Raw genomic sequence first — 14,929 nt, forward strand, 5'->3', positions numbered from 1 at the left:
TGGACTTTTCGTGTTGAGACCTTCGGGGTTCGAGCACAGCTCACGCGGCTACACCCGCCCTCCGGATCCCGAACTCGTGGCTACGCTAGCGGCGGAAGTGGGAGAGCTGGTTCCGCTTAGGGATGCTAATAATTGCGCATCGTTCGAGAGAGCTACCATGCTGCGTGCAGTGGTGGTTGTAAATCATCGGACCGCATAGACTGGACAAGGTTCTGCGTCCCGACCATGCTGCGAGTTTCCGGCCGTTAGCGACTGTTACTACATGCTCTACTGGGCCTACCAAGTGCTGGGATGGCCGAAGAGCAAGGACCGGCGGCGCCGGGGATGCCCGTATCAGTAGAGACGGATGGACAGCAGGCTGAGGAGTCGCATGTGCAAGGAACTCAAGTAGAGAAGAGTCCGAAGCCTGACGGCGTAGGTCATGTGGCGCATGAAGTAGATGTCAGTGAGGGCACAGAGGCCGAGGAGCAAGAGGCGAGACCGCCCGCACCACCAAAGGATGAGTTGAGAACAGAAGATGCGCAGGCGTCACCTAGTCAAAGCGATGGCGCGCCGATGGTGTCTTCGAGTGTGACGAAGCCCGGGACATTGAGTTCGTTACCGGACACGCCGACGACATCTACGCCCCGTCAGCGAACCGATTCGCAGTCGACTACAGCGACATTGGCAACAACGACGACCCGATCCTCCGCAAGGACTACGCGATCAAGTATGGTCTTTGTTGTAACGGCATTGGAGAGCATAGCAGCGTCGAAAGACGCTCGCAAGCGGAAAGCGCTACTGGACTCGACACAACGAGCGCTGTCTGCGATTCGCGGCGCGCAAGGCGATGCATCCCAGATTGATCCAGAGATCATGTTTGAACCGCTCAACCTGGCGACAGATGTGAGTACCGTGTCTGTGGTAGTGACAGCGCTGGACTGCATTGGAAAGTTGATTAGCTATTCGTACTTCTCTGCTCCTCCACCAGGCGCAGAGGGTGTGGAAGGGCAGCGTCAGCGTGCGCCGCTCATCGAACGAGCAATAGACACAATATGCGAGTGCTTTCAAGGCGAGGCTACGCCGGCCGAGGTACAGATGCAGATTATCAAAAGTCTACTGGCTGCAATCCTGAACGACAAGATTGTGGTGCACGGTGCTGGATTGCTTAAGAGTGTACGGCAGACGTACAATATCTTCTTGTTGAGCAAGAGTAGTCCAAACCAGCAAATTGCGCAAGGCACCTTGACGCAAATGGTAAACACTGTGTTCGAGCGCGTCAAAGTGCGTTTAGCATCGAAGGCGGCGAGATCTGGTTCATCAAAAACCAGCCTTGTAAACGGTACAGCTGAAGTACAATCTAACGGCGGCGATGACACTCCAACGGCGAACGCTGGAAACGAAACTCCGACAATCCCTGAGCCCGAGATTCCTGCCGAGAAGGATAGCCAGCCAAAGATGACACTTGCAACCTTCGAGAACAACAAGTCCTTCGACGATGCGCAAATTACAGACACGGCCCCAACGACTGTTAGTAAGGCGAAGCCAGTTAGCGCTGGAAAGCAGCCAACCCGAACATCCTCCGGCCACGACATACCGTCGATTACCGTACACGGCGAAGGCAGTGAAGTACTCTCCACAGACGAAGAGGAAGAGGACGAGATCTATGCGAAGGATGCATACCTGGTCTTCCGCGCAATGTGTAAGCTCGCCACCAAAGCCCTGCGACCAGAAGATGTTGTCGACGCGAGATCGCAAGGCATGCGGAGCAAGTTGTTGAGCTTGCACATCATACACACCCTCTTGTTTAATCATTCTACCGTCTTCGCAAGCTCACAGTCGACGATCAAGAACGCTGCACAAAGCGCACCAACGCAGTTCACACACGCGGTGAAGCAGTATTTACTTCCTGTTCTGGCGCGCAATGCGTCTTCCGGCACACCGCGAGTGTTTGAGGTGTCCGCTGAGATCTTCTGGCTCATGATGCGCGAGCTGCGTAGCCATCTAAAATACGAGATCGAGGTGTGCTTCCGAGAAATCTACCTTCCGATGTTAGAGAAGAAGGTTGCGCCAGGGTGGCAGAAGAGCTATATTGTGCACCACTTATTCGGGAGACTAGCGGCTGATCCGAAGGCGCTCGTAGAGGTATATCTCAACTATGACTGCGGTCGAGGCATGGAGAATATCTACCAGCGCATCATTGACCGTGCATCGCGCATTGCCGGAGAGCCTGTTGCCGTTACCGCAACGATGGAGCGGGCGTACATTGACAGTGCGGCTAAGCAGCATGGTGGAATGCATGATTGGAGGGAGAAGGGTACTCTACCTCCCAGCCTAGCCACTGCAAGCATGGCGGGCGGACAGAATGCGGGCCTCACGGACTTTGCAGACTTCCCGCAAGAGTATGCACTGAAAATGCAAGGCCTGGAGTGCGTGGTCAAGACACTACGAAGTCTAGTGAGTTGGGCCCAACCTGCGCTTGCCGACAATGCTCTTTCGTCGCTCACAGTGGATGGCGACGGCAGAGGTTCGATTGACGATTTGCGAGACAGCATCGACACTCGTGGTGGCGAGCCCAATGGTACACCGAGTATAGATGGTGCGCCCTTTGATTCCACTTCCATTTCGACACCGCCGATACTCGCTGAAGATGACCCTGCGGAACTGGAGAAGGTGAAGCAGCGGAAGACAGCGCTGAACAATGCAATCCGCCAGTTCAATTACAAGCCGAAACGAGGTATCAAGACTTTGATCGCGGACGGCTTCATCTCTTCGAACGATCCCAAGGACATTGCACAGTTCATGTTGAGCAATGAGCGCATCAACAAGAAGGCGCTCGGTGAGTTCCTTGGTGAGGGAGATGAAGAGAATATCAAGATCATGCACGCTTTCGTTGACGCAATGGACTTTGCACGTACGCGCTTTGTTGACGCCCTGCGACGGTTTCTGCAGTCCTTTCGTTTGCCTGGCGAAGCGCAGAAGATCGATCGCTTGATGCTGAAGTTCGCGGAACGATATACCAGCGGCAATCCATCTGCGTTCGCAAACGCTGATACAGCCTACGTGCTCGCTTACAGTGTGATTATGCTGAATACCGATCAGCACTCGGCACAAGTGAAGCAGCGAATGACACCGGAGGACTTTATCAAGAACAATCGTGGCATTAACGACAGTGCAGACCTTCCGGAAGAGTATCTGCGAAGCATCTTCGAAGAGATCGCGCATAACGAGATTGTGCTGGACACTGAGCGGGAGGCTGAGGCGAACAGGAGCACTGGACCGCAACCAGCGCCTGGAGGCATTGTAAGTGCTTTAGCAAACGTTGGACGCGACTATCAGCGCGAAGCATATGCGGCGGCAAGCGACGAGATGAGCAATCGCACCGAGCAGCTGTTCAAGAATCTGTTGCGTGCTCAGAAGCGGGGTGGCGCAGATGGTGCTACGACTGGTGGTGGTAAGGCAGCAGGCGCAGGTTTCTTGACCGCCAGCTCTTCCAAACATGTCGGTCCGATGTTCGAAGTGACATGGATGTCATATCTGACCGCCCTTTCCGGCTGCGCGCAAGAGACGCAGAACCAAGAAACCATCGCTCTTTGCATGGAGGGTGAGAAGCTGGCAATTCATATCGCATGCTTGTTCGATCTTGCAGATCCGCGTACCGCTTTCGTCCAAAGCTTGGCACAAAGTACAAGCCTGTATAATCTGCCGGAAATGAAGGCGCGAAATGTGGAAGCGCTCAAGGCTCTGCTGGAAGTAGCATGGGAGGAGAGCAACGTGCTGAAGGAGAGTTGGCGAGAGGTGCTGACATGTATATCGCAATTGGATCGCTTCCAGCTGATCAGCTCCGGTGTGGAAGAGGGTGCAGTGCCGGACATGCTGAGACAACAAACCGGACCGCAGCAGCAACTTCAAGGCGGGCCAAGGGGAGCACAGCTGCCACGACGGCCAACGCAAAGAGCGCCACAAAGTGGGTCCGTATATCAAACCAACATTGCCGAAGAGGCACGAGACGCAGCGATGGTACGTGTAGTGGACCGCATCTTCATGAACACAGCGAACATGTCTGGCCATGCCATCGTCTACTTCGTCCGTGCGCTTGCGCAAGTCAGCTGGCAGGAGATTCAGAACTCCGGACAAAGCGAGAATCCACGAACGTACAGCTTGCAGAAACTTGTAGAAATTTCGGGCTACAACATGCTGCGTGTGCGCTTCGAGTGGACCAAGATATGGGAGGTGCTCGGCCAACACTTCATTGATGTTGGGTGTCACTCAAACACGCATGTGGTCTACTTTGCGCTCAACAGTCTGCGGCAATTGAGCATGCGTTTTCTGGAGATTGAAGAGCTGCCCGGATTCAAGTTCCAGAAGGACTTCCTGAAGCCTTTCGAGCTGATATTGGCGAATGCCAGTCAAGTGGCGGTCAAGGATATGGTGCTACGGTGCCTTATCCAGATGATTCAAGCTAGAGGCGACATGATCAGAAGTGGGTGGCGAACGATGTTCGGTGTCTTCACCGTTGCGGCAAAGGAGCCATACGAAAGCATCGTCAACCTTGCCTTCGACAACGTCACACAGGTGTACAATGAGCGCTTCGGCGTGGTTGTAAGTCAGGGTGCCTTTGCGGATCTGATGGTCTGTCTCACGGAGTTCAGCAAGAATATGCGGTTTCAGAAGAAGAGTCTGCAGGCCATCGAAACGTTACGGAGCTCGGTGCCAAAGCTGCTTCGAACGCCGGAATGTCCTCTCTCGCAGCACGCGGTTGCCGCGATTGGACGGAAAAGCATGGACGAGCCGCAAGCGGAAGGCTTGCCAAAGCAGCCTAGCCGGCAGAGTCAAGAGGAGCAGTTCTGGTTTCCAGTGCTGTTCGCATTCCATGATGTGCTCATGACTGGCGAAGATCTAGAGGTCAGAAGCAGGGCACTGAATTACCTCTTCGAGACACTGACTCGGTACGGCGGTGACTTCCCACAAAACTTCTGGGACACTCTTTGGCGACAGCTGCTGTATCCCATCTTCATGGTACTCAAGGACCGAAAGGCGGTTAATCACGAGGCAGCAAATCACGAGGAGCTCTCTGTCTGGCTGTCAACGACGCTCATACAGGCTTTGCGAAACATGATCAGCTTGTTCACGCACTTCTTTGAAGGCTTGGAGTACATGCTGGACCGGTTCCTCGATCTGCTGGCCTTATGCATCTGCCAAGAAAACGACACACTTGCACGGATTGGGAGCAATTGCTTGCAACAGCTGATCCTGCAAAATGTGACGAAGTTCAGCCCTGTTCATTGGGAGAAGATCGTTGGTGCGTTCGTCGACCTATTCGCACGAACCGAAGCGAGGGAGCTATTCTCAGCTGCTACTGCCGGTAGCGGGTATCGAAGGGAGAGCGAGGCGGCAAATGGCCATGTGCCGGACCCAACCGTGTCTAAGTCACCAAATGTGCTGACAGGAGCTTCAGCCGGTGACGATGTTAATGGCGGCATGCCAGCCAGTAATGCTTTGCGCATCAACGGACTTGGCGAGGAAACGCCGACGTTGAACGGTGATGGCAGACCAGATGTCCTGTCTGCACGATCTTTGTCACTCTCGGATCAGGATCGGGAGGTGTCGCCCGTGCCATCGAAGCAGTCCGAGCTAGAGGACTTCGCCACACCAACATCAAGCAAGCAACAAGCGCCGGTAGTCGTGACGGCTGCACGGAGACGCTACTTCAATCAAATCATCACGAAATGCGTCTTGCAGCTACTGATGATTGAGACGGTATCAGAACTATTCAACAACGATGCCGTCTACGCCTCGATACCTTCTCACCTGTTGCTCCGACTTATGGCGCTGCTGAAGAAGAGTTACCACTTCGCCAAGCGGTTCAATGAAGACCGCGAGCTGCGCACACGTCTTTTCAGGGAAGGCTTCATGAAGCAGCCACCCAACCTCCTCAAACAGGAAAGCGGCAGCGCTAGTGTATACGTAGGCATCCTGCTACGAATGTACAGAGATGACACCGACGAGCGAGCAGCTAGTCGGCCGGAGACTGAAGCTGCTCTGATACCACTCTGCAGCGACATCATTGCATCATACATCCAAATGGACGAGGAGACACAACAGCGGAATATTGTCACGTGGCGGCCCGTGGTTGTTGATGTCCTCGACGGCTACATCGGCTTTGGCGAGGATGAATTCGCAAAGAACGTGCCGGTCTTCGCGCCGCTGGCTGTTGGCTTGATGGGCCGGGACATGGGTCCTGAGTTACAACGTGCTGTGCAAACATTATGGCGTAGGATTTGTGAGGTGCAGCTTGGCATAAGCGCTGAGAAGATAAAGGAGGTCATGCCTCCTCCAAGAAGCGTAGAGGCGCCTATGAGTCCTCACGCCACTGTCGTCGGATCGCGAAAGAGTAGTAAAGGAAGGTAAGATATATGTACTATATCTGCACGTCGGCGCGGTGCCCGGACGGCTTTTTGCCTGCATACGTGCTGTCGGTACGGAACACTATAGTATTTGAACGCCCTAGGCTGAATTAGGCTTTGTATTTGATAGAACGGAGAGTCGATGAGATTCGTTGCCTTTGTAACTGCAAATCTACTCGGCCAAACGGGCTCGGCTCTCACAGCGCCGAGGCTCGCAACTTTACGATCGAGCGAACCTACAGTAACTCATTATCATTACAGAGGCTGTGGAATGCGACGCAGAACGTTCATAGCGAGCATTGTGGAACAGGTACTCAATGTATACGCGTAGAGACTGAGCGCATGACAGTGAGAGCCGATACCGTGACCGACGGTCTTCACCAACGAATTGCGGCTTCACTTTGCATCAGCGAGCAATTCCGAGCATACGGGCATGATCCCACGCCACGATTCCAGTAGCTCTCCGGGCAGCTTGATACTGAACGGAGCCTCAATGTGAGGGACGTAAGCTGGAGTGATGGGAGATGACACGGTAGGATGGATGAATTCGAAGACATCATCCCACCTCAGCACGCTGGGGCCGCCGGCGGCGCTGTGGTATGAGCACTCCTGTCCGGAGGACCAGAAGCCAAAGAAGCTTGCTCCTCACTCCAAGGGTACCAGCCTACGAGGTCATGGCCCTCCTGTGATACCCTCGCCAAAGATCAGCACGACACTTAGCACATCACAATCCAGGATCCTCGCACAGAGTAACTTTAGCGACCTCTTCTTTCCTCAAAGCAGTGCCGGAGGAGCCATCTTCGACTCCATATCTGCAGATTCGCCGGCCTTCTTAGCCGCTGGTGACGCTCTCTGCGCCCTTCAGATTGGGGCGGTCCATCATGATACCGTACTGTTACGAGAGTTCTCAAGGTTGTACGGGAAAGCTTTGCATTGCCTTCGGATAGCGATCCAAAAAGTCGGGAAGGATACGCCCTCCAATGACTTGTCTGCCACAGTGTACTTTCTAGCCATCATTGAACTGTGCATCAGCGGGTCGTTCGATGCGCCAGGCTGGATGCAACATGCGCAAGTTCTCTTACGCTTCTACAACAAGAATGAGGCTCGAGGCAGCACCCCTGGTCCGGCCAGCAGATGCTACCTCAAATGGCAGTACACATTTTCGCTTGGCTTCGGCTTACTTCAGAAACAATGCATCCACTACGAACCACCATTGTGGAATAATGAGTTACGGCGCCGCAAATTCCCGCTGCTGGAGCTCTCCATGCGCGTGCCGGCCTGTCTGAAAAGACTGGAAGCTGTACGCTTAGTGCATAATGCTCCGCCGAATTCAGTCATAGATACCGTCTCCGAAGCACTGGAACTGCGAGCCAATATGCAGGACACTATCCTAGACTGGTCGTTTAATCTTGATCTCCCGCCCTACCGAGTCGTAGGATTGGGCGACTATCCTGCGTTCAAGGGCATGCTAGAAGACTTGGCGAGCGTGTATTCAACCGCTTACACGTTCACTAACCTCACGACCGCACAGCTACATCGGACGCTCTGGACTTGTCATCTCGTACTCGACCAAGCCGTGGTGGATGTCCGTGGTCCATACTGGGCCGCCTTGGCTAGCCTTAATCAACGAGAACTCGACAAGCTTGAAAGCGAGCTCCCTGTGTTTGCTGGTCATCTGTGCCGGAGTCTGCCGTACTTCAATCTACCAGAACTCTGCACCGCCGGCAGCATCAGCACGCTAGAGCCTCTGTACTTTCTTGAGCGGCACTTTGAGCGGCACGGCAGCAGCAAGCAATTGGCGTGGACCCGCAAGGTGAGTGATGAGACTATTCTTGGAAGGAAGATCGTCAGAATACTGGCTGCGTCAGAGGGTAAAGGGTGAGGAGCATAGTGCATGGATTGCTCAAGACCAGATACCTCTGGGACATCGACATGTTCTACTTTGGCGCTTATACCATCATACCTGCGTTGAACGACAAGCGTACCGCGGCGAAGAGTTCGACCAACTCCTAAATACACGCATTCGGTCGCGATCATGAGCATGAGAGTCTTCCGGGTCAACAAGCACAGTAGGGTGCCGCCTCCGAATACTCAGATCCTTGAACAGGCATTCCGTCATTCGATGAGACATGTCCACCACAAACTGGGCTATTGTGGCTGAGCCTGCTTCTGAACCACAATCTGGGCACACAGCTTGGTTGAAGAGGCTGCGCAATGTACAGTCCTTTGCCAAACGCGCATGGAGCAACACGGCCATGGAGCATTCAGGAACAGGCGTGTGTTTCCGAATGCCTGGAAGTGTCCCACAAGTTTTGCCACGCTAATGCAAGTTCATGCACCTCATCTTTCGACCACAACCAGTCACAACCTCCCTCATTCTCCCGCACGAATACACGTACATCCAATGACCATGCGACGCCAGCTCGTTCTGCAAAGCAAATGCACGCCATGAAGCTTAACCTGTGGCAATGTCGCAATGCCCGAGAGCGTGATGCTGAAACCTCCACCGGAAAAATGCTCGGTAGTGGACCATTCCCTCCCTAGCAGTGAGCGTTGGGCACACTTTTCGACGCCTATAGATGCCCATTGGGTCTTGGTGAGATGATTTATGAGCTCACATCGCACGGACTCCACCACCGTGGGGCATGAGAGGCTCGTTTCAGATTAGTCTTTTCACTCACGGACATGCACAATGCGAGCAGCCACTACGAACATCGACTATAGCCTTCCCGCTGACGAGATGACCGAATGAGCACATGCCATGGAAGGGTCCTGCTTTTGAGGTTGGTTTCCTTAGATCAATGAGAAGGTTGAACGTTCTACCTTACTTCGTGCCTTGCATTGCCTGCATCCTTGCGTTCCACTCTCGATTTACAGAGCGTGGTATCTGTTCCCTTCCAGATGTTCTCTTAACTTTGGGTTTGGGCCATTCGATGGCCCCCAATGGACAACAACAAGGCTGGCTGGCCGCCTTTCTATGTTTCTTCTGCAGCGTGAACGATGATGAGTAAGCCGAGCAATGGGTAATTCACTTCACGATGGTCTGAGATAGAGCTGACAATTCCACCTTTTCATATTTAGGTATACCTCACATGGTCCACGATACAACGGTAAATGCAGCGATAAACACTGACCGACGGTGCTAACAGACATTCAGCACCTGAACGAGCGGGCCTCTGCAACGAACAACCCACACCGCTCACTGCGCTTCCACGGACACCGACGATAGCGCACGTTCTTACTGGTAACGAGCCGGTATCGAATCTCCAAGCAACCAGTAACCGGAGCCGATTGCCCGAACGACCACCATCCATCAAGCCATTGGACTTCGGAGACAGCCCGTTCCTGACTCCTGGTCATAATGAACGTAGAAGCTCGCTGGATCACACTAAACGACCAAGCACTCGCACGCCGACGTCTTTCCACCGACTGGACTGTAGCGAAGCCCACCGCGCAAGCTTAGTGCCGTTGAGACTCGGCCCTATTGTGTTAAAGGACGCTCCCTCCACAGCGACTTCATCACCATCGCATGCTGTGGGTTCCGTAACCCAGCGTAGCCGCCAACGATCTGATTCTACAAGGCATCTCCTCGCTAAGACGGATCGACAGTCATACAGGGCTCAGCGAGAGTCACCCTTCGAAAGGTGCCGGCAACGTAGCTCCACAACCATCATTGATCAGGCTCAGAACATGCCTGAGTGGGAGCTTCATCCTGATTTGCCGAGACTGCCGTTTGGCATGACCGCTCAGCAATCGGGCTACCTACCTCACGTTAGGCAGCCACTTGATGCTAGGCCTTCTTCGGAGCGCAATCGCTTGCGGCGCAAGCGTTCTGTATCTTCAATGCGGTGGCCTCAAGCCGATGCAGCCATACCCGACATTGAAAAGGAGATACAAGAGCTCAACAACATTGTCGAAGAGCGGAGGCGTAAATCGTTCAACAATACCGGGTCACCGCACGTCGCTGCTATTGCGCCTCATATGCCCTTACGGGCACGGTCCGAGACACTAAGCGATATCGGTTCGGCGTTGGCACGAACCGTCCCTGCACGATCCGCACCAACAAAGGAAATTCTAGAAACATGTCCGGGTGTAGAAAGGGCGAGAACTCGGCCGACGTTACGCACACCGTCTGGAACAAGCTCGCGGATCTCGGGGTGGCTTTCTGGGCTCGTAGTGATGCCAACGGCGCATACACCGAGCAAGGAGCCAGAGCCTTTCTACAAGTGCAGACCGCCAGTGCGACAGCGAGCCTACTCTGAGGCTTCACTATCTTCGGACACATCAGACGCTGAACCGCCCTCGCTTACCGTTGCGTCTTCTCCGACCACGAAGGGCCACAGTCGCTCGCTTACCGCAGAATCCCGCTTGACACCGCTTTTCCCGCCGATTGACACCGACGCGCTCGACACGAAGACGGCTTCCGAGCAGGCTTGGCCGACCGTCATCCATCCGAGTCAAGTAGGCTTAGCGCTATGAGCGAACGTGGAGATAACACTTTCCTTGCATCTCAGATACCCCCGGACGTTGCACGTTTGATACACTTTGCACTTTGGGAGGATGTACTCTTAGAATAATCTTAAGCTAGACAGAGCATGGCGGGCGAGGAACTGGTCGCTGTCCACTAGAACCGAGCTATAACCTGACCTTAATCGTGAGACTCGAAGTCAGCGGTTGTACGATTCACCACGCAGAAGCTCAGCCTTACCGTGCATTAACATGAACAGCCCGTCTTCGTCGTCGATCCATTGCCGCCAGGCTTCAGCGTATTCTGTGAGACGTTCCCTAAGCTTGATTAGTACAGTCACTGCTCGCTTATAAGCAGCGCGCAATGCGAACCTCGACGCTGCGCCTATGTCGACCACTCTTTCTGCAAGCGACCCTTCCGAAACCCTTGCTGGCCAGGCTGCGCCCAACGCTTCCGGCGCCCCGGTGTATCGTAGCACCATGATCCTACCGTGAACGCAAATTGTCTCGCGTAGTACGCCAGCCTCAACCGCCCATGCCTTGAGTCTCCGGCCGGCGTCGGTCAGTGCTCCGTTGGCTTCATAGGCAGCCATGATGGCTCTCCAGGCCTCGTCAAGCGTGGGATTGAGTGGGTACCACATGAAGGTAGGAAGAATGCCTTCCCGCATGCACAAACGACCGCCGCCTTTACGGCTGACGCGGGCCAGCTCGTTAATAGCGCTGACGTGGTGCTGAAGATGCGCTATACACCGATGGCTGTGGACAATTCAAACGCGCCATCATCGAATGGCAAATGGTAGGCGTCGCCTTGGATGAACTTCACGTTCGTTACGCCTTGACTGTTAGCTTCCATCCTAGCCGCTTCCAGTACGGTTTCGGACATGTCAAGACCAACGACTTCAGCGCCTGGGACTAGGCGTGCAAGACCGCACGTTATGCTGCCGGGACCGCATCCCACATCTAGTAATCTGAGCTTCGGTACCGACTTGGCGAGATCCAGAAGTGTAGGAATCATGTACGCACACTCTTCGTCAGCCGTGCGGCTGGCGTGCGACTTGACATGGCTGTCTTCTGGCTTGACGCCCAGAAGGTAGTGTACGTTGCCCTTCTCGGACGACATCGTTCGTTATAGGTAGTGTTGGAGGTGACATGATGGCGAGGGTCCATGGTGGTGGTCTATATGAATAGCTAGAATCGCGAGGATCTGACACCGAAGGATCGGTAAGGTTTCGCTACGGATTGGGCAAGCTCTTCGCGACTCTGGTGCGCCGACTTGTTTCGCAATGCGCTTAGCGTGAGTCGTCCTACAAAAACATTCGTAGGTAAACCCCTGTAAAGTGGTGTAGCAAAGCCCCAGACGATGGCGCATACTCCGCAGATTGCGGCCGAAACAGGAAGATACCATTTCGCTCAACCGCATATGTACATAACTCATATCTCGTTCACAACAAGCGTCTCCGGGTTCGCAGCGATGTTAGCATCCCCAGTAATGCATCCACCATCCCACGTAACAAGACGCACGAATGCGCGAACGCCGCTCTGAGGCCGGTTCCAAGCAGTCCACCCATCCACACCCATCAGTGCAGCATGAGCGTTGCCTACCGGACTGCAGTCCTCCACTAATGTCACTTGCGTGGCAAGTCCTGTCTCCAACGCCGTTAAGACTAGTTGTCGTGCTGTAGCATATATACACCGTGAATCCCTATAACCATCGCATGTACGGGCGTGGTACCGGACACGCTGTCGCTCAGCGGCACAATACATCGTCAAGAGGCAGCTCGCTGATCCTCTGCTCAAATATCCATCAGACGCAAGGGTCGTCTTGTAGATTGCATGTTTGTGTTTGAAGCTTAGCGACTCGTGCTCGTGCTTCTGCTTGAACTTGTGCTTGCCGTGGCAGCCTTGCACCCATCCATCAAACTATTCTTGGGCCGCTTGTAGCTTGTATCGCTCCACCGAGTAAGGTTCGGGTTGTTGTACGGTTCCGGGTGGTTCGCGATGTACTCTGTCGTTTCATATCCGGGGGGGTCACAAGTTACCATTTCCTGACCTTCCCGCTGGTACCACCTCACGTAATCCACCCGCAAGACGGTTGGAAACTTGAGATTGTTCCAGTCTATGTCTACCCATGAATGCGAGAACCCCAGGTTCAGAACCATCGACATAGGTTCCTCAGAAACCAGTCGTTGGCCGATGTTACCATTTGGTCCGATAGCGCGCGCATCGAACTTCATCATCTCGTTGTTGTCTCCCACGGTCCAGGCTACAAAGGCGTTTTTGTCGCCTCCAGGAGCGTACTCAAAGGCGTACTTTTGGTACTGTTGTCCGTCATACCATGCATTGTTTAGCATAGTCGTTGTAGATACAGCCTGCTGGAATGGACCTCCGGTGTAGGTATTGACGAAGCTCATGTTGTAGTTCGGCGTCTCCATAAAATTGTAATTGGGGTAGTACCAGATGTCGAACGGCGCAACTTGATAAGACTGGGTTGCCACGCCCCATCCCTTTCCACCCCAGTCTGCACTGGCCTCCGCAATGTCTATTTCCGGAGCACCTCGCCCTGTCCCGGGGGTCGGATGATCTTCACCAACGCAGGAGCAAGATGGCAACCTCTGTCCGGGCAGCTCGCTCGTACCGTCGGTCATTGATTGGTTTGGAGTGATGCCAGTGTCACATGTATTGTACGTATATGGCCAGAGACCATCCGTTGTCGCCAGATAGCCTGGTCGTCCGAGATTGCCCATTGTCCAAGCACCGGGCCATAAGCCGTGCACGCCAGCGGGCCCTGGCAGTGACATGGAGACTTCGAATATGCCTCCCTTGAAGCATAATTGGTTCCAGGAGTTCAGCATGCCTGAGCGGTAGTTCAAGCCATGGTTGGCGAAGTTGTCAAGCTGAATCTGGAGCGTGCCATCGCCTGCGGTCTGTTAGCTTATGACTTATCAATTGTGCGCATACGACTTACCTGTGTTGATCGCATCCGGGTCGTACCATTCCAAGTCCTGCGTTGCAGCATACCAGAAATTGCCACCGAACCAATATGGATCGTCACCTTCCCAGAAACTCCGGTTTTGCTCATTGAATTCATCACTGTACACAAGCACGTACTCATTGCCATTTACGCCTGTCCTCGTCTTGGCGCTGTTTGGTGTGTCCGGGTCGATCAATCCGGTTCGCAGATTTGATAGAAGTGGGTAGGTCTTATTGTTCACACTCGCCCACGTTTCCGGCTGTTGTCCTACCTTTGGCATCTCCGAGAGCGGAGTTTCATAGTCGTAATCCAGCAGGCCCTGTGTAGTATAAGACACAACCGGCAAAATCACAAATATGCACAATAACCCTAGTACCATGAACATCATTCCGAGCGTACTGACAACATTCTCACGTGTGAAGTGGTCCTTGAATTTCGGTTTCAGCTTCACATCATCGTCCCATTGGGGCATGTGCATATCATCATCGTCCTCTTTCTGATCCGAGAACAGTGGAAACGCGTACTCTGGCGCGCCTAAGCGGTCGTCCAAATAAGGAAAGAAGCCTGCTTTCTCAGGATCCGCTTCACGGATGAACCCTGGCGTACCTGTCCGAGCGGGTGTTACAGGAGCTGTCATGGCGAACATGCTTTTCTTCTCGTCTGAACCCTGCTGTTTATGCAGCGGTGTACCCGGCGTTCCAGGTGCGGTCTGTGGCCGCGAGTCGAACGGATTCGAGAGACGCTTCGAGTCGCCAAAAGGATCAGAAAGCCGCTTGTTCACTTCGGCAGCTGATACACCCCCGGCGGCGCCGGTCATCAACAAATGCGTGCTTGAATTAAAGCGTGGTAAGGGTGTACTTAGGTCTTGTTGTGAGTTATTGCGTGTTGCAAGAGGGTTGAAGTACCGTGTATAATCAGATCCTAGATCACGCACAGTCTTCGGAGTAGTTTGTCTTGTGAGACTAAGCGTCGGGTCTCTTTGCGACATTTCCGGTGGCCGCAGCAAAAGCGGCCGCGACTGTGGTGTTGAGAATCCGGAGCCGTTAGAGGCTGCTATCTGTGCGGCAAGCGCATTGCCGGCAGCCGTGGCAGCTTTGGTCCGCCC

General features: G+C 53.9%; 5 protein-coding genes across 5 annotated transcripts; 3 read left to right on the forward strand and 2 right to left on the reverse strand.

Annotated features, from left to right (window-relative positions):
• Positions 1-555: 555 nt before the first annotated feature.
• On the forward strand, positions 556-6,390 carry BAUCODRAFT_69707 (uncharacterized protein; the record flags this gene model as incomplete). The annotated part of the gene is made up of 1 exon (XM_007678071.1): positions 556-6,390. The coding sequence occupies one exon, from the start codon at positions 556-558 to the stop codon at positions 6,388-6,390; it is 5,835 nt and encodes a 1,944-aa protein (XP_007676261.1).
• A 243-nt stretch (positions 6,391-6,633) lies between these two features.
• On the forward strand, positions 6,634-8,447 carry BAUCODRAFT_483003 (uncharacterized protein). Its single transcript, XM_007678410.1, has one exon. It carries the CDS (start codon positions 6,904-6,906, stop codon positions 8,266-8,268), a length of 1,365 nt encoding a protein of 454 aa, XP_007676600.1. The 5' UTR covers positions 6,634-6,903; the 3' UTR covers positions 8,269-8,447.
• Positions 8,448-10,076: 1,629 nt separating this feature from the next.
• Positions 10,077-10,865, forward strand: BAUCODRAFT_148195 (uncharacterized protein; the record flags this gene model as incomplete). The annotated part of the gene is made up of 1 exon (XM_007678411.1): positions 10,077-10,865. One exon carries the CDS (start codon positions 10,077-10,079, stop codon positions 10,863-10,865), a length of 789 nt encoding a protein of 262 aa, XP_007676601.1.
• Positions 10,866-11,010: 145 nt separating this feature from the next.
• Positions 11,011-11,973, reverse strand: BAUCODRAFT_122602 (uncharacterized protein; the record flags this gene model as incomplete). The annotated part of the gene is made up of 4 exons (XM_007678412.1): positions 11,011-11,033; positions 11,095-11,171; positions 11,226-11,609; positions 11,672-11,973. 4 exons carry the CDS (start codon positions 11,971-11,973, stop codon positions 11,011-11,013), a joined length of 786 nt encoding a protein of 261 aa, XP_007676602.1.
• A 730-nt stretch (positions 11,974-12,703) lies between these two features.
• BAUCODRAFT_70691 (glycoside hydrolase family 16 protein) lies at positions 12,704-14,461 on the reverse strand (the record flags this gene model as incomplete). The annotated part of the gene is made up of 2 exons (XM_007678137.1): positions 12,704-13,770; positions 13,819-14,461. The coding sequence occupies 2 exons, from the start codon at positions 14,459-14,461 to the stop codon at positions 12,704-12,706; spliced, it is 1,710 nt and encodes a 569-aa protein (XP_007676327.1).
• Between the last annotated feature and the right edge of the window lie 468 nt (positions 14,462-14,929).

The sequence above is a fragment of the Baudoinia panamericana genome (assembly GCF_000338955.1).
Source record: "Baudoinia panamericana UAMH 10762 unplaced genomic scaffold BAUCOscaffold_6, whole genome shotgun sequence".
Taxonomy (NCBI): Eukaryota; Fungi; Ascomycota; class Dothideomycetes; order Mycosphaerellales; family Teratosphaeriaceae; genus Baudoinia; species Baudoinia panamericana.